Raw genomic sequence first — 19,124 nt, 5'->3', positions numbered from 1 at the left:
CAGAGTGGGAGTGGGGTGGGTGCATACTGTTGATTAATTCGTTAGGTTGATGATTGTAACATAATTTTCACATAACTTTTATAATGGTTCACTGGATTTGATTGTTCAAAGCAAGGCAAGGAAATTACTTTAAGTTTGAACTTCTCAGGCTTCCCATGACCCAGCCCATGTGTTTGTGGTCTCAGTGATCTGTCTGGTAAAGCACCTCCATCCTTCCATGTTTAAATATTAACAAGGACTTGCCTGCTGTGAAAATTGGGCTTACATGTTAACTCTTTGCAAAGTTTGATACTGCCTTGGCAGATTGCAGATTGTTGAGTTCTCTAAAAATGCATTATTGTAGTCTAAACTTTTATGAGTGCTGTTCATGTCAAAACAGTTTATAAAGTTTGAACATCAATAACATTAATCATGTCTGTAGATTAATAATTTTCTTTTCAAGTATTTGGTATTCTCAGATATAAATATTTCTGAGTCCTGTAGTTCCAATTTCTGTTTACTCTACTTTATGGAGAAAGAAATGGCAACCCACTCCAGTACTCTTAACTGGAAAATTTCATGGATGGAGGAGCCTGGTAGGCTACAGTCCATGGGGTGGCAAAGAGTCAGACAAGACTACGTGACTTCACTTCACTTCACTACTTTCTTTAGTAATGCCAAGTAGATCAATTAATCCTATTATGAGGCTCTCATAGAAGTCCTTAAAATTAATATAATTAATAAAACGTCAGTGTACCTAAGTTCTTTTACTGTAACTATCTTTTTAGAGAATTAGTATGTGGTACACTGCTTTATACTCTGCATGTGTATATGAGCTTTCTTACTATTTGGAAAAGTTTGTCTTCATTTAAAGACTCTACTATTTTTGTTTAGTAAAATGTGGCAAGAATAGTTGAGAGTGTAAACTTAGGGAAAATAATCCTAGCAGCTTTATTACATTTTTTAAATAGAGAGTAAAATTGTGGGTTGATTGTGGTGTTGTCTATTCCAATATGACTGTCAATAAAATAGAAAATTGTATTGGTAATTCTTCTTTAGTACTTTATAGCTGAGTTCTATAAAAATAGAAATACAAAGTGAAAAACCATGTTAGGTCATGTTAGAGGTGCACTATCTAAAATCCCAGGAGCAAAAAATACATAAAATTTTGACATCTTTGAAAAATTTCTTAAAAATATTTTATAGCCAGTAAAATCATATATCACAGACAAGTGAGAAAACTGGTAACATAGAGTAATTTGATGGTTCAGATGTTCAGTTCAGTTCAGTCGCTCAGTCGTATTCGACTCTGCGACCCCATGAATCGCAGCACGCCAGGCCTCCCTGTCCATCACCAACTCCCGGAGTTCACTCAGACTCACGTCCATCGAGTCAGTGATGCCATCCAGCCATCTCATCCTCTGTCGTCCCCTTCTTCTCCTGCCCCCAATCCCTCCCAGCATCACAGTCTTTTCCAATGAGTCAACTCTTCGCATGAGGTGGCCAAAGTACTGGAGTTTCAGCTTTAGCATCATTCCTTCCAAAGAAATCCCAGGGCTGATCTCCTTCAGAATGGACTGGTTGGATCTCCTTGCAGTCCAAGGGACTCTCAAGAGTCTTCTCCAACACCACAGTTCAAAATCATCAATTCTTCGGCGCTCAGCCTTCTTCACAGTCCAACTCTCACATCCATACATGACCACAGGAAAAACCATAGCCTTGACTAGATGAACCTTTGTTGGCAAACTAATGTCTCTGCTTTTGAATATGCTATCTAGGTTGGTCATAACTTTCCTTCCAAGGAGTAAACGTCTTTTAATTTCATGGCTGCAGTCACCATCTGCAGTGATTTTGGAGCCCAGGAAAATAAAGTCTGACACTGTTTCCACTGTTTCCCCATCTATTTGCCATGAAGTGATGGGACCGGATGCCATGATCTTCGTTTTCTGAATGTTGAGCTTTAAGCCCACTTTTTCACTCTCCACTTTCACTTTCATCAAGAGGCTTTTGAGTTCCTCTTCACTTTCTGCCTTAAGGGTGGTGTCATCTGCATATCTGAGGTTATTGATATTTCTCCCGGCAATCTTGATTCCAGCTTGTGTTTCTTCCAGTCCAACGTTTCTCATGATGTACTCTGCATAGAAGTTAAATAAGCAGGGTGACAATATACAGCCTTGACGTACTCCTTTTCCTATTTGGAACCAGTCTGTTGTTCCATGTCCAGTTCTAACTGTTGCTTCCTGACCTGCATACAGATTTCTCAAAAGGCAGGTCAGGTGGTCTGGTATTCCCATCTCTTGAAGAATTTTCCACAGTTTATTGTGATCCACACAGTCAAAGGCTTTGGCATGGTCAATAAAGCAGAAATAGATGTTTTTCTGGAACTCTCTTGCTTTTTCTATGATCCAGCGGATGTTGGCAATTTGATCTCTGGTTCCTCTGCCTTTTCTAAAACCAGCTTGAACGTCAGGAATTTCACGGTTCACGTAATGCTGAAGCCCGGCTTGGAGAATTTTAAGCATTACTTTACTCGGGTGTGAGATGAGTGCAATTGTGCGGTAGTTTGAGCATTCTTTGGCATTGCCTTTCTTTGGGATTGGAATGAAAACTGACTTTTTCCAGTCCTGTGGCCTCTGCTGAGTTTTCCAAATTTGCTGGCATAGTGAGTGCAGCACTTTCACAGCATCATCTTTCAGGATTTGAAATAGCTGAACTGGAATTCCATCACCTCTGTTACTGGACAAGAAATTGAAATCTGATCCTCTCTTTTTCTTGAACATTTTGACAGAAGAATTTACTTAATGAGACAAGTTGTAGGTTTTCTTCTATTAGGTGATGTCATTGGCCCTTCCTTAGAAAATCTAATCTTGCTAGCAACTGATGTTGAGAAAGAATGCTCAGTTAATATTAAAGTTCTGTATCTAATGTTTGAAGATGCACATATTTTCTTTGAAAACTTCATCTCATAACCCTCTACAAAGCATACAGCATACATGCAGCCATTACTTCGGAGACTGCAAGAATAAATACCAATTTTGCTTACTAGTTTGAAGATGGAAAAATTCATTTGCAGAATCTCCAGTTAGGAGATCAACTATGGATGCATTTTTAAGTAGAAACTTAATCAGTACTACTGTTTTATAACAAAGCATATGCTGTATTGAGTAAGAAAGAAATAGTAATTGAAATGTCTTCATGAAAGATGCCTTCCAACACATGAAATCTTTATTGTAACTCTGAAATTCAAGTGCACCATTTCTTTAAGCTGCCCTGAAGTCTGGTGCTGTAATGGGTGAGAATCATTGATTGAGACTATGCAGGGTTATGCTGAAATACTTGGCTCTGCTGCTCACAGTGTCATGTTTAACAACCCACACAAGCTCCTTGGTTCTCCATTTCCTGGCCCATAAATTGTAGGATATGGTAGGTCCCTTCAACTCGGAAATTTTAGGAGTGTTGGGAGTCTGCAGTATAAAACTGAGCTTCCGAGCCTGTCATTAGAAGGAAATGGTGACATTTTGGACAGTGATCTCTAGCAAAAGTTACTGTAATGTCAGTAGCTTTTTCTTGCAGCCTAATCTCCACATGCCAGATTTTCCTTTTTTTCCCCTATGTTGTCTTACTTACAAAATGAATCTGAAGGCATTTGTGGCAGACACACTGTGCATTTTTCTTCTCTGTGTCTTCATATTCTCCAGTGAAGAGGGTCTTGAATAAAGACAGGTCCCTCAGTCCTTTGCCCTTATTCCATTCCCTGGTATCGCTCTCCTAGGTGGTGACAGGCTATGGAATTCCCAATGTTGCTTAAGAGTTTCGTGCTTCTCTAAAGCAACTTTCAGTTCTACCCTGGGGTGTGTTTATTTTGGGGCTTTCAGACAGGTATTTTGCATCTTGGTGGCTGGGATTGCTGGGGTGAGGCGGGGGGAAGTAATTTGAGAGGATTTAATGTAAGGCATGGATTTCACTTGCAGCAGTGATTCTGTAGAGTGTTTGCTGGGAGGGGGACCCTTCGCCAGAATGGCAAGGTAGTAGGGTCTTTTATTTGAACCTGGGGAAGCCAGGGGGGGCTGGAGACTCTGCCACATGGCCTCTCACCTGGATTCATTGCCTTGTGAGTCACTGGTATGATGCTAAGGATCCTGTCACTCAGGTGTCCTGGGGTGGGAAGATAGCCATGGCTGTCCGGGCACCTACACTTAGACTTACCCAGGGTCAGGTACAGTTCCTGGTGCCCTACTTCTGCCTCTTTCTCTTCCTTCATATCCAAGAAATTGCATCAGAATGCGAGTGAGTGATCTGAGAGGGATGACCTTGAATCTACTTTGATTTATACATTTAAAAAAAAAAAAAACTATTTGAAAACCTGATTATCATTATCAATGCAATTATTTGTGACCTATTTCCTAGCCCTCCGGAGGTTTAAAGATAAATGGAATCTGACTTTAACTTACAGTGCTTTAAAGTTGTAAAAATCTCCCTGCTTTCTTTCTTTTGAGAAACGTCATTTGCATTATAGGTCTTGATAGGATTACAATTGCATTAATTACAGTAGCAACTGTAATTAACTTCTTTTTGGCTCTTTGTAGCTTACACTTTCGTATACGTTAATTCATTTGTACTCCACAGGAACCCTGGCATTGCTGATTATACCGTAATTATGGTACATTGCCATGTACCATAATTTGAAACCTAGTCCTCTAATCTCAAATTCTGTTAAGCTGCTTACCTTGAATGGAGGGAAGTGAGAAAGTGAGACCTATTTATTATCCCCATCCCTCCTGACTATTGACTAAGGTCCTGGCTCACCTGTTTCTAGTTCCCTGTCATATTCTCTCACATATTTTGTTCTTTTACATTCCTTGTTCCCCTCTTTGATTTCTTTTTCTCTCCCCTTCTCAGTTTTGCATGCGATTTAATTTTGTGCCAACATAAAAAACTTTTTTGTAAGGAGTTGATAAAGATTTGCTGGTGGCTCAGCTGGTAGAGTCCACCTGCAATGTGGGAGACCTGGATTCAATCCACGGGTTGGGAAGATCCCCTGGAGAAGGGAATACCCACTCCAGTATTCCAGCCTGGAGAATTTCATGGACCGTATAGTCCATAGGGTCACAGAGTCGGACATGACTGAGCGACTTTCACTTCACTTCAATAAAGATTTGCTATATCTTTTAAAAAATTTCTGAAAAGCATATTTTAGTCTTAATCTTGTTGTAAAGGTATTTAATTTAGGAAATGAGTGATTTCCTAATATTCCTATGAATATTAATATTCATTAACTTTAAGCAACCAATAAAAAGTTAATCTAACCAAAAAAAAAAAAAAAGCTAAGAGATTCTACAGAGCATTCTCTTGGGTGTTTTTTTAAGAGTAATTTTTGAGGGTTTTAAAGTAAAATGCAGTTTGTACAGTTTTTACTCTTAAATAATTAGGTCAAGAAATCCTCCTGTGTTTTTTAAGGATATAGCCTATGTTCTAAATTCTAGTTTTGTGTTTAGGCCAGATAAGTATTGAAGCTGTAACCAGAGGATTTTGATGTGGATAGCTTTCAGCCTTTAATATTTCATAATCAGTATTAATTGTAATTTCTTGAATTAAGGTTGTTTTTCTTTTCCCTCCAATATTCAACACTCAAGGTTTGAATTAAGCTTTAAAAATAATGTTTGACCAGTCTTCTGATTAGAACTAGGAATGCATCTCAAACCCACATAATTTCTACCTCATAAACTATGTTTAGACACATTTAATTTTTGAAGGTGTGGTTCTTCACAGTGGAGCTCCTTTATGCCAAGTCTTAATAAGTCTTTTCAGTGAATTCTGATTTTAGTGATAGGTTGGTTTTAAGAAGTGGAAAATGAACAAGCAGGAATTGTAGCAAAGATCTGTGCTTGCTGTGTTAGCAATATGGTGTCCAGATGTGCTGGGAAATGTATGTAGGAGTCATGTATGTAACTTGGCGCCTGTCTTGCTTGGCCTCCCACACTACCATGTCATTTCTCCTTGAAGCCTTTCCTGATCTTTTTCCTTTTTTAAGGAAAGCTGACCACTCTCACGGTGAACCACTGTACTTAAAGATGTTGATCACCTCTGGCACTTCATTCCAGTTATTTGTTTACAAGTTGTTTTCCTCAAGACCTTAAATCCCTTTAGGGCAGAAGTCACTGTGGTGACTCAGAACAGAATAGTTTTTTGGGGGTCAGGGTGTTTGTATTTGGGGAGTCTTTATGTTGTACCTAAATAACGAATATAATATTTCAAACATACTTCATTTTTCTACTCATCTGTGGCATTTTGGAACTTTCAGTTCCAGTTATGCGTGTGCATTAGTGTATTGTGATGTGATATAAAATGTGCTTCCTCTTTGTTTTCCTTATATTTCTACACATGTTTCCCTGTCCACATTTCTGCAGAAAGGCAGTGATAATGCCTATCACAAGGGGTTGAGGACCATGAGTGTGAATTTAAAGCCAATAAGCAAGTGCCAGATGCCCCTTTCCCTACCTTCCTTCCTTTGAGGCTGCTTTTATACTGTTTCCACCTCTCCTCTGTCATATTTTATAATGATTTGAATAATAGCAGGAGGAACTTGACATGTTCATTTGTGATTGGACTTGGGGGTTGGAGCTTCAGTTTTTGAAAGTTGAATGTGGCTTGCAGGTTCTCAATTCTTGTATAATATCATTCTCTCTTTTTTTTTTTTTAAGGACCCTTGAATGCCATCTGTTATTAGGTCTGTTATCTCTGCTTTCCATTACTGGTACAGTAATTTGGGGAACATGGGTTTGAGCATGAGCAATGATTAAGTTTTTGCTTTGCTGCCGTGGATGCTTTACTTACTGAAACTGAAGTGTTGAGTAGCTTTACTGCTATAAACGTTAAAGTCTTGGAGCTACTTAACTTTAGAATTCAGGAGAGCCTACTGTAGCCAATGACCTGAGTTTTTAAGAGTCAGTACTAAGGTGGAGTTACTGACATGGGACTGCTCGGACATTTGACTATTTTGATGTACACTTGGTTTAGATTGTGAAAAATACATTGGCACCATACAAGTCTCCTCTCATTGTCGTAATATCAGTTGTCATATATCCACTTGGAAAAGAGGTAATTAAAACTTACAATTAAGTGCTTTTTGTAATTTGCCTCCAGAGTGTATCTCCATTAATGAAGATACCTTGCTTATGCAGATTGTTTATTATAAGTATTCTTTGTCCAGTGTGATGACTTTAAAATAGTTGCCATTAGTTACACCAATAACGCTGTGAAAATAAAAGAAAAAAATTGCCTGAGAACATTCCATTCCAACATGTTTTCCTCTTTACACCTTCCATAGTTCCAGCTGCTGCTGCTGCTAAGTCACTTTAGTCATGTCCGACTCTGTGTGACCCCATGGACTGCAGCCTACCAGGCTCCTCCATCCATGGGATTTTCCAGGCAAGAGTACTGGAGTGGGTTGCCATTGCCTTCTCCCCATAGTTCCAGATCATACATTAATTTCACATCATTATAATTACAATATAAATACATTTTTGTGCAACAAGAGTTTTGATACTGAAATAACCCTCAAACTTTTAAGGGGGGTTAAGCTTTGTATTCTATTCTTGTCCTGTCTTCCTCTCCAACCCCAAACTCTGAAAATGCATGCTGGTAACATCAGAACTTTAGTAGGCTTTCTTCACTTTTACTTTGATTCACGCTTTGAATTCTGTCTTTTTGGACAATTGATTCTTACTATTCTTCTCTTATTGTCTTTTTTCTAAGTGTCATTGTTCTAGTTAACATTAAAAATTTTCATAATTGCTGAAATCTTAGTAGTTAAAATTGGCACTCAGATTGTACTGATCTTGTGTTTTTGCATCAATTCTGGAATTTCAGGTAAAATTTTCCAGCTTAGATTAGCTGCTTCTCTCACTTAACCCAACTTCTTTGTTTTACTTTGCTCTCTTCTTTTAAGATGACAGCGTTTCAAGAGAGTTACTAAGTGTGACTATTGGAGAATGTTGGCTTTCTTGGGAGGAGCCTACATCTAAAGAATGACATTGGTTGGAGTAGAGACAAACTTGGCCAAAGTTTTGTTTTTCTGTGTAATTAAGTAGTTAAAAAGCCTTTGGAGGCTATGCCAAGAAAAAATGCCAAGCATTTTGTAGAAAAACAGAGTAAATTGAGCATTGGATTTCTAATATTCTTAAACCGTATTCAAATTGATGGGACTGTATTTACTTAGGTGAGAGTTGTGTTTGTAGTGCATTTACTCGTTTTTAGAAATTTTTGCTTGAGTATCTGTCTGTCTTCTCTTACCCTCTGTCCCCAGCATCGTGTTGGATTGCTTTATTAGGAAGTTTTCCAGGGGGCTGACCCAGAGCTTAGGGTTCAGATAGGTCTTTGGAATGTCTATTAATAGGACTGAATTTGTGTGAAGTGAGAGCAGTTAGTAAGGGATGAAAAAAAATTGGCATGAGGCCTCTCTGGTGGTGGTAGAGGTGGGTGGTCACATATTAAGGAAATAATGAATGACCTTTAAAATTAGGTGGAATGGATGAAATATTGAAGGAAAGTCTGGCTGTTAATAGAGCCGTTAGAAGAAAAAGAAATTAAAGGGAAAAGAAATAAACAATTGAAACACAAGTTGTCAGATTACCAGTGCTTCTGTAATGTGTAATGATATTCTAAGGCTTTTGTACAACTCACTTTAGTTTGAAGAATCAGAGGGGGAAGTTAGATTTTTATATGGAAACATAGTTTCATTAATAAATATGTATTTTTTTTTTAGGTAGTCCTATTTCTATCACTCTGTGTGTGTTTCTATTTATATATACACTTATATTCCAGGGGTTGGTATGTTTCTGCTTGTAAATGACGATTATAATTGGATTCCTGATATGTCGACAGATTGGGTTTTCTAGTATGTATGGGTGGGATGTTTTTCCTCAGCTCTAATAACGTTCAGTGTGCAGTTAGCCCTGTGAGATTTGGAAAAGATTATTTGCTCCTAAAAAATCCAAAACAACATTGAATGTTGATTCAACAAGTATAGCAATTATTGTTCAAAACATGCCCTTTTCATATAGGTTTATCAGTATTATGAATTCACAAGTATGCATAAATAGTGAATTATGTAAAGCAAACTAGCTTTAGGTTCCATACTTTGTAATGTGTAATAATTTTAGCTAATAAAATGGTTTAGTAACATTCTTTACTGAATTAGATCAAATGTAAAAACCAGCACAGAATCAGGGTTTTGTAGCTGATTTATAAATAACTGCTGAAAGCCTCAGGCTTAAAATTAAATTTGGTTTAACAGGGCAAATTTTATGTGACACTTGTAACAACTTAGAGAGATGTTTATTAAAGATGGTTAATAAGCCCACTGAGACATATTTGACCATTATTTAAAGGAGATGAAATGTGAATTTACATTGAAAATTGGAAAGATAAAAGATCTCTGGAAATAGAACATTTGAGTGTGTCCCATTCTACATATAAGGCAATCTTCTTTTTTCATCGTTGCATTAAAACCATACATTTCTGTTTTAATCACTTACATCTTTATTTCTGTCTCCTCAGTGGTCTCATGTTATTATCAGTTGACGTGGTTACCCTGAGCATAATTGTTTCCAACTGTTCCTATTAATACTTCCTCCTCTTATTATGTGTGATTGAAAAAGTGAAAGTTGCTCAGTTGTGTCTGACCCTTTGTGACCCCATGGACTATATAGTCCATGGAATTCTTCAGGCCAGAATATTGGAGTGGGTAGCTGTTCCTTTCTCCAGGGAATCTTTCCAACCCAGGGATCGAACCCAGGTCTCCCGCATTGCAGGTGGATTCTTTACCAGCTAAGCCACAAGAGAAGCCCAACAATACTGGAGTGGGTAGCCTATTCCTTCCCCAGGGGATCTTCCCAACCTGGGATTTGAACCGCAGTCTCCTGCATTGCAGGCAGATTCTGTACCACCTGAGCTATCAGGGAAGCCCATTGAAAGGATGTAAAAATTAATATTTTCACTTGGCTTTTCTTTCAAATTCTGTTGTCCTGTTTTCTTTTCTTCCTCTCCTTCTCTTTAGCCACAAAGGGTGATGAAATTCACAGTAGTCACAAAATAAATCAGTATTCATTGAACAGCGTTCTCTTTCCGTTACAGTGCTAGGCATCAGTGACCATCCAGAAGGAATTGAACAGAGAAGCCATGTGTGAGTGTCTAATGGTGGACCATGTGGCTTAGTCCCTTCAGAAGTATAGCATGTTCATTTCCAATATAAATTTGCTCTCAGAGTTTCCTTTTTGCCTTCCACATTTTTATTCCTTGAGCATGTTTCCCTTTCCTGAGTCCTTTTTTCCTATCTTTCTGTCCTGCAGATAAACCTTGTTTAAGACTTCTTCAGTTTTATTCTTTATTTTGCCAAATTTCAATTTGTTTTAGAGGGTAATACTGATACATACTCATATAATGGATAATGATTTGTATTAAGAGTATATGTTTTTATTCTGTGGTCTGTAGATATAAGGAGTTAATTTGATGCAGCAATTCTGTTTGCAAAAAGATTTTTAAAAGAGATGGTATATAACAGTTATAAAAGTTTTATACTGCTAGCCTGTTTTTATTTTTATTTTTAGTAATCATTATGTGATTGAATTTCCTTTCTTTCATCTTTGGCCAGATATAATGAAGGGCTTTTATATTATTTCCTACTTTATTTTTAGTGTAGTATATTTTTTCAATTAAAAAAAAAAAGACCCAGACTATTGTTAGGTCTGCCACTCTTTAATGAATCATTGGATTGGAAAATAACTCATTATATCATCCGGCAGAGATATGTTCCTTTATTTGCATGTAGATAGTGGAGATGAATAATTTATCAAATGTTATTAGTACGGGCTCATATTGCTGAAGTCTCAGCAGGATATAATGAAATTTGTCTTATGCTAGTATGAAAATAGCATGCCTTTGCATAGTCATTATTGAACTTTTGGCATCTCTCAGAACTATTATGTTATCATGCCAATCTTGCTCACCTCTTCATTAACTGGACTTGTGATGGAAGAGTTGAACTTATCTGAAATCTGTGAAATCTGGTATGCCAAATGCTTGCCTGAGTCGAGCTGTTTCTCCATCAGAGCAAGAATTTTCAGAGTAAATGAAGTACTTAATGTTTCTTATTAAAGTGATTAGTACAAAAAGGCTATGACTAATGGTTTTATTACTTCTAGTCCTGAAAAGCTGTCTGTACAGGAGATGTTTAAGCAATATATCTTTCTGAATTGAGGGATGATGAAACATACATATAATTGCTTATATGAATCTTATATCTGTGCTAATTATGTATTTGAAGTTATTTTAAATAATTGCTTTAAAAAATTTGGCTTTGATTAGCTTGTGGCATGACTGTATGTGAAGGTCAACAAATCTCCCCACAAGCAGCAATAAAACTGGACAAATGGTCAAAAACAAACCATTCTGGCACTGTGGAAATTGACCAATAGCAGTCAGCAAACTGAGAAGTGTTTCTTTGTGGGAACAACTGAACTTTGGGTAAAAACAGTATGAGTCTAAGGTGTTTGTGCTTTCGGTAAGAACAGTGTGAGTCTAAGGTGGTACTGTTATTTTCTTTCCCCAGCTCCATAGGCAAGGTTGTTCACCTAGGGCAGAGCAGGCTGTGAAGACCAGCAGCTTCACTGCTGCACCAAGAAGCCTCAGTTGACTTGGAGAACTGTTTAGACTTTAATGGCAAGTGGCTAGGGGTGAGTAAGTTGGAGGCTGGGGAGCGGGGGTCGGTAGGTAGGGGATGGAGTGTCTCTGACTCTATATACCTGAAGTTGTAGCTTGTTTGGCAGAAGTAGTAGACAGACAGACTAGCCACAGCTTTAGCAGAGACTTCTGGGAAGTGAGACAGAGAGAGGATGCTTGATAACTCTTCACAGACTGAAAGTTGATTAGAGGGTACATGTGCCCAGCAGGGACCAGAGTGGGCCCAAGCCACTTAAACTTACCTGTCTGTTGGAGCTTGCATGCACACCCTGAGAAGATGGGAGAGGACCCAAAAAAGTCCAGGAGAAAGTAAAAGGTGGGGCAGACTTGAAAATGGCCCTAACATTGAATGCTCTCAGCTCACACACAAATTAGTCAACAACACGTAGTTAGGACTTTTACTGGCTTAAGGCATTTGAGCATATGTTGACTAGTCCTTCACTTAGCTTTGCTATGCAGATACAGAATTGATTGCTAGAAAGTTATGTCTGGGGGCATAAAAGCCAAAAAAAACAAGAAGGGAGATCAATGGCCGTTCATTGTGGAGACATAGAATTCACAGATTTAGTCCATTGTTTAGTGAATTACTAAACAAAGACAGCAGCAACCTTTAGGAGATAAATTTGAATTGAGAATTGCTGCAATATATTACCTAAAATTTCTAATATTTAATAGAATATTATAATAGATATAAAGAAACCAAATATACATGTAAGTGAGCCACTTTGCTATGTAGCAGACATTAAACACAACTTTGTAAATCAACTATGCTTCAATGAAATGAAAACAAAACCAAGTATAACCATAATCAAGGTGGGACAAAGCAATAAGTATCAATTGTCTTTGGCCAGAAGTGGTGGATTTAGAAGACAGAGACTTGATAGAACTAAGTGAAGTGATGTTAAAAGTCTTAAGAAAAGGATGATGACAGTGACTTGAATAAAGAATTACAAAATAATGGAAATTATATGAGAACCAGTGGAAAATCTGGAGTTGAAAAGTACAGTACCTGAAGTGAAACATGCATTAGAGAGGTTCAACTGCAGATCTGAAATGGCAGAAGAACATTTGTGGATAGACTAGGAGAAAGACCAGGCTTAGGTAGAAGAGCAGATGAAAAATGAGAAAGGCCTCAGAGACCAGTGGGACATCTGACACACCAACAGATGTATCATCATGGGAGTCACAAAAGAATCCAATAAAAAAGCAATAACAACAACAACATTTTTTAACAGTACTGGATGAAAACTTCCAGAAGTTGATGAAAACTGTTACTTTTGGATCCAAAAAGCTAAGTGAGTTCCATGTGGAAAAATCCCAGAGATCTGCACCTATGCACATCATAGTCATCATTGAAAGAGAGGGAAAATCTTTATTGCATAAGACAAATTACATATTAATACTATGTGTGAGAGAACAAAAAGATTAATGGTTGACTTCTCATCAGAAGCAACAGAGGTCAAAGACAGTGGAGTGATGCATTCGGTACTCAGAGAACAAAACTGTCAACCAAGGTTTCTATATTTAGCAAAAGTATCCTTCACAAATAACAGCAAACTAAAGACATTTCCAAATACCAATTTTTCTTGGTTTATAAGAAATATTAAAGATAATTTTTCAGGCAGAAAGTGGTGCCAAATTGGAAATTCCCAGGAGGAAATGAAGAGTGCTAGAAGTGGTGATTTGGAGAAGGCAGTGGCACCCCACCCCAGTACTCTTGCCTGGAAAATCCCATGGACGGAGGAGCCTGGTGGGCTGCAGTCCATGGGGTTGCTAAGAGTCAGACATGATTGAGTGACTTCAATTTCACTTTTTACTTTCATTCGTTGGAGAAGGAAATGGCAACCCACTCCAGTGTTCTTGCCTGGAGAATCCTAGGGATGGTGGAGCCTGGAGAATCCTAGGGATGGTGGAGCCTGGTGAGCTGCTGTCTATGGGGTCGCACAGAGTCGGATGCGACTGAAGCGATTTAGCAGCAGCAGAAGTGGTGATTATGTGGGTAAATATATTGTACTCTGTACATGGTATTTTTAACATTTTAAAAAACATGCAATTGTATAAAACAACAATTCTAGCATTATATTTTTGGGTTTATACAACTATTTGAGGGCTTCCCTGGTGCCTCAGATGGTAAAGAATCTGCCTGCAATGCAAGGGACCCAGCTTTGATCCCTGGGTTGGGAAGATCCCTTAGAGAAGGGAATGACTGGCCACTCTCTCCAGTATTCTTGCCTGGAGAATTCCATGGACAGAGGAACTTGGCAGGCTACAGTCCATGGGGTTGCAAAGAGTTAGACATGACTGAGCAACTGAACTGAACTGATGTTAATATATGTGATGACAATAGCACAAAGGAGGAAGAAGGAAAAGAAATGAAGCTGGGACAGTTGAATATCTGTGTGCAAAAATAAAGTTAGACCTTTATTAAAACAAAAAAAGTAACACAGTGGGCCCTAGACCCAATTATTAGAATGAAAATGATAAAACTTGCAGAAGAAAATGTAGGAGAAATCTTTGGGCTTTTGGTCTAGTCAAAGAGTTCTTAGATATGACACCCAAAGCATGAGCTATAAAATAAAATATAGGTAAGTTGAGCTTCATTAAATTTAAAAAAGCTTCAGTTTTCAAAATATGCTATCATGAAAGTGAAACTCTAAGCCACAGACTGAGAAAATATTTACAAATCATATATGTCATAAAGGTCATATAACCAGAATATGTAAAGAATTCTTATAATTCAATAATAAGACAAACACTACAACTAAAATATTGGCAAAATACTAGAGTAGACATCTCTCAGAGAAAGAGAGCCCAGTAGGGTGTGTGTGTGTGTGTGTAAAAGCAGGTATTATTATGTTACTTGTTCCCACCATCATGGAGGCTGAGAATTCCCAATGTCTGTAGTCAACAAGATGAAGACTCCAGAGACCTGATGTGTAGTTCTGGTCCAAGCCCAAAGGCCAGAGAATCAGGAGAGTTGACAGTGTAAGTTCTGGTAGGCAACTGGGAAGGCATGAGACCCCAGAAGATCTAATATTTCAGTCTGAGTCTGAAGGCTGGCAAAGACTGCTTACTCAGCTCAGTAGTCAGATGGGAGGAGTTCCCTCTTACTCAGCCTTTTTGTTCTATTCAAGTCTTTGATTAATTGCACTAGGCCTACCAGTGTTAGGCTGAGCAATCTGCTTTACTCAAGTCTACTAATTCAAATATCAGTCTCATGCAGAAACACCCCCACAGACACACCCAAAATAGTGTTTGGCTAAATGTCTGGGCACCCTGTGGCCCAGTCAACTTTACGTATAAAATTTACCATTACAGTTGGCTAATCACATGAAAAGGTGTTCAGTATCATTATCATCATGTAATGCATAGTCACTCAAAGCACAGTAATATACCATTACATGCTCACTGGAATAGCTGTTCTCAGAAGTTACAGTATAAGGTCTTGGTGATGTGGAGAAACTCAAATCTTCATACATTGCTGGTGGGATGTAAAATGGTAGTACTTTCAAAAACAGTTTTTTCTTATAAAATTTAAATTTACAGCATAACCCACAATTTTCCTGGATATCTATCCAAGAGAAATGAACACATATATATGCATGAAGATCTGTATTCAGATATTCATAGAAGCATTATTATAAAAGGTTAATTGGAAACAGTCCAAATGTTCATCAGCTGGTTGATAGGTTAACAAAATGTATCTTTGGTATGGGAGCAGGGATAGACTATAAATAAGCTTGAGGGAATTTTGGAGGTGATGTTCTAAATGTTCTAAAAATGGGTCATGATGACTGTACAGCTGTATAAGTTTATTTAAAATTGTTGAATTGTGTATGTACAATGGGTGAGTTATACAGGATGTACCTCAGTGATATTATTAAAAAAATCATATGTATATATATATAAATAAAATGGCAAAGTAAATACGGAAAATAATAATTAGGAAATATCAAGCAGATGGAAATTCTTTGTTTAGTTCTTCCAACTTGTCTGTAAGTCTACAGTTTTTTTATTTTTATTTTTTTTAATTTTATTTTATTTTTAAACTTTACATAATTGTATTAGTTTTGCCAAATATCAAAATGAATCCGCCACAGGTATACATGTGTTCCCCATCCTGAACCCTCCTCCCTCCTCCCTCCCCATACCATCCCTCTGGGTCGTCCCAGTGCACTAGCCCCAAGCATCCAGTATCGTGCATCGAACCTGGACTGGCAACTCGTTTCTTACATGATATTTTACATGTTTCAATGTCATTCTCCCAAATCTTCCCACCCTCTCCCTCTCCCACAGAGTCCATAAGACTGTTCTATACATCAGTGTCTCTTTTGCTGTCTCGTACACCGGGTTATTGTTACCATCTTTCTAAATTCCATATATATGCATTAGTATACTGTATTGCTGTTTTTCCTTCTGGCTTACTTCACTCTGTATAATAGGCTCCAGTTTCATCCATCTCATTAGAACTGATTCAAATGTATTCTTTTTAATGGCTGAGTAATACTCCATTGTGTATATGTACCACAGCTTAATTCAGAATTTTAATGGGTCTTAGTGTTCTGATTCTTTTGTAATGGTTTTGAAAAATTGTTTAAAAACTTTTTTTTCTTAAATATCCAACCCTCATGTGTCATTTTATCTCAGCTTTTTATTTTTTACTTCTTTGATTGACAGTTTACCTTGAGCAGATGATCTGCTTTTGCACTTGGCCTTCAGGACCAGTGCCCAAGTGAACCCTTCCTACTGTCTATACATGTCTGTGTTAGAGACCACTCAGACCTGTGGAATGACACTCTGAAGATATTCCTGTTTCTCTCATCTGTGCAGTATAAATGTGCAAATATTCTAAGCAAGGCGCTTATGACTGGAGGACTTGGCCACAGCTGCCTTTCCCTTTGGTAGTATTACTTAAGGTCAATGATTATATCTTCTCTGGGTCATTTTGTTTGTTTTCTTCTTTTTATTTTTTTTAATTTTTTTTTTTGGCCCGGTTACCAGCCAGTGGGTTCGTCGGAAGCGCGAGGGGCTCTGCGAAAGCAGCAGAGAATCCGCTAGCTCACCACAGGCTGGTGGCCGCCATCATCGTGACTCGCCGAGACGCACCCTCCCCCCACCACCCTAAAAACCTGGGGGATGGGGCCGGGCTGGCGGAGCGCGCAGGCGTAGGGTGCCTGTTTTCTTCTTTTTATAAAAGAAAAAGTTAAATGCGAATATCAACAGATTTGTTGAAAGCAGTAAATTAAAGTGATGTTGTATGACTCATGCTCACATATATTTATGTGCTTTATTTGAAGGTCACTCTGTGAGACTGTTGGGTCAGAAAAAGGATAATGGAAAACGTTTGGGGGGAGCACGACTGGATTTGCCAAAGATTAGGAAGAATCCACTCATCGAAATCATTTCCATCAATACTGGGTAAGCTTCTCTTGCATTTACTCATTAAACATTCAGTGTACTCTAGTTTTTTGTTTGTTTGTTTGTTTTCCTGGCTATATGATATAGGAAAGTAATTGAACATTTCCATGGGAAAGAAAAATAAAAAATGAATTTTTTAAAGAATCATACCAGAATATCATTCCCTCTAAAATGTTCCCTGTACACAGTTACGCTTATATTTGCAGCAAACGTTTTTGTCTTTATAAAGATAAAAAATAAAAAAATTAACATTATTCTAACTTTTCCTTTTTGGTTATAAACACGGATTTTATTTTTCAGCTCTGCCCTTGGATAAAATCTTTTTAAGAAGAGTATTTCATTCTGTAAAATGGTTACTACACCCATCATCTTTGACTATTTTTTGAGTGGGTTTTATAGTAAACATTGCCCAAGATCCTAACCATATTCTGATTCTTAACTATCTGAAATGAAGGTTTTTCAGTGTTACTTTTATGAGCCTTAAACTGCAAATAAATACACATTGTGACTGGATATCAAGCACTCTGAGTTCTGCCTGACTCTTAACTCCTGGAATAACCAGTCATACTTGGTTTTATTTCCTTTTGTTTAAATTATGACTGCATCTGATAAAGTTACTTATTTCCCACTTTGATCTACATTATCATAGGCTGATAATAAACTTAAATTTAAACCTCTAGGGGTCCCTCCATTTATGCATCTGCCTCACATTTCCCACAGATTTAAGCCTTCCTGCTCCTTTAAAATTTTATCTTCCTTCCCTCTTTTAAAAAATTGTTCTTTACCTGCCCTTTGCTTTCTTCATGCTCTTTCCCATTGAGAACAGGTGAACTTATCTTTCCTGCTTCAGCATCTTCCTGCCTCTTTCCCAGCCCGTGCCATCCTTTACCCCTACACTATGGCAACTGTCTTGTCACTGGTCATCTTTGCTCTTGTCTCATCACCTTCTGGTTCATCCCACCACTGCAACCAAAGACCAAGGAATGTTGATTTTTCCCTAAAAGCCCTGGAGGCCTTTCAGCTGACTTTGTGAACTTGTCCAGGACTAACTCTGGCTCTGTGTGGAAGATTCAGAACCTTCCCCCCAGCCCCAAGCAAGTCTTACGACTTCTCCACTCACTTCGGGCAATCCTGCGGACACTGTTGTGTGCACCTGTCTTTGGGTGGCTGCTTGTTCCTCCCTCATGCCCAGACTGAATACCTTCCTTTACACCTACAGCATTGCCTGTTTGCCTTGATTGTGGCACTTTTCAGAAGGTATAATTTGTATTTTCTACTGCATCATGAGCATCGTGAGTTTAGAAAGTATTTCAGTTGTCACTGTTACTACCTCTGACTTCAGTGTCTAGTACAAAGTGAGTACTCGATAAATGTTGAATTAATGTTGTATTTTTAAATTATTTCTGATTTATTTGGCCATGTGTTTTTCAAAATTTCCCCTAGGTAGCCATTGTAAATGCATTAAGTTAAATTTCTTCCCCTATATTATAACTTAACATTGTCTTCTCTTGGACTTAGTGTTTCTTAAAATGAGGCTGTGGACTTTTTCAAGCTTGCTGGATATTTCCTTTCACGTTCTCATCCTCTTACATCTCTCATATTACTGTATAGGAAAGCCCCTTAGTAAGTAAATCAGCAAACATTCTTCCACTGTTAAGAGGATTCAGTTCATACTGTCACTCCTTGAGGTAAGAGTTTCTAAACTTCTCCGACTGCTAATCGTTCTCCGGAGTCAGTTGGAGCCTTATCACTTGTTCCCAGATGAAAGCATCTCTGTGACTATTTGTCAACGATATCACTCTTAACACCTTTACCTTGATTTTTTTTTAAACCTCTGATAGAACTCATAGCTTTTTTTTTTCGTTTATATTTAAATATTTTAAGAGTTCTATGGGTAATTATTTCTTTCAAGTGAAAATGATCACCTCGATCAAAATCTTACACTTTTCAAAGTTTTATGGCTTTCAAATTAAATATGGATATACAAA

At 37.8% G+C, this 19,124-nt stretch overlaps 1 protein-coding gene across 9 annotated transcripts in view; it reads left to right on the top strand.

Moving 5' to 3' along the window:
• CDKAL1 (CDK5 regulatory subunit associated protein 1 like 1) overlaps nucleotides 1-19,124 on the top strand; it is a 787,726-nt gene that overhangs the window by 228,391 nt on the left and 540,211 nt on the right. For all 9 annotated transcript variants that reach the window (XR_011563299.1, XR_011563300.1, XM_070777644.1 and 6 more), the window contains one exon: nucleotides 17,016-17,136. Coding sequence is in view for 7 of the 9 variants with exons in the window: in XM_070777644.1 (XP_070633745.1) it covers nucleotides 17,016-17,136 (121 nt within the window). In the remaining 2 variants the exon portion in view is untranslated. The remainder of the gene's footprint in view (nucleotides 1-17,015; nucleotides 17,137-19,124) is intronic.

Source organism: Bos indicus, chromosome 23, assembly GCF_029378745.1.
Source record: "Bos indicus isolate NIAB-ARS_2022 breed Sahiwal x Tharparkar chromosome 23, NIAB-ARS_B.indTharparkar_mat_pri_1.0, whole genome shotgun sequence".
Classification (NCBI taxonomy): Eukaryota; Metazoa; Chordata; class Mammalia; order Artiodactyla; family Bovidae; genus Bos; species Bos indicus.
The sequence above is the reverse complement of the archived record's forward strand: the minus strand, read 5'-3'. Positions and strand labels throughout refer to the sequence as shown.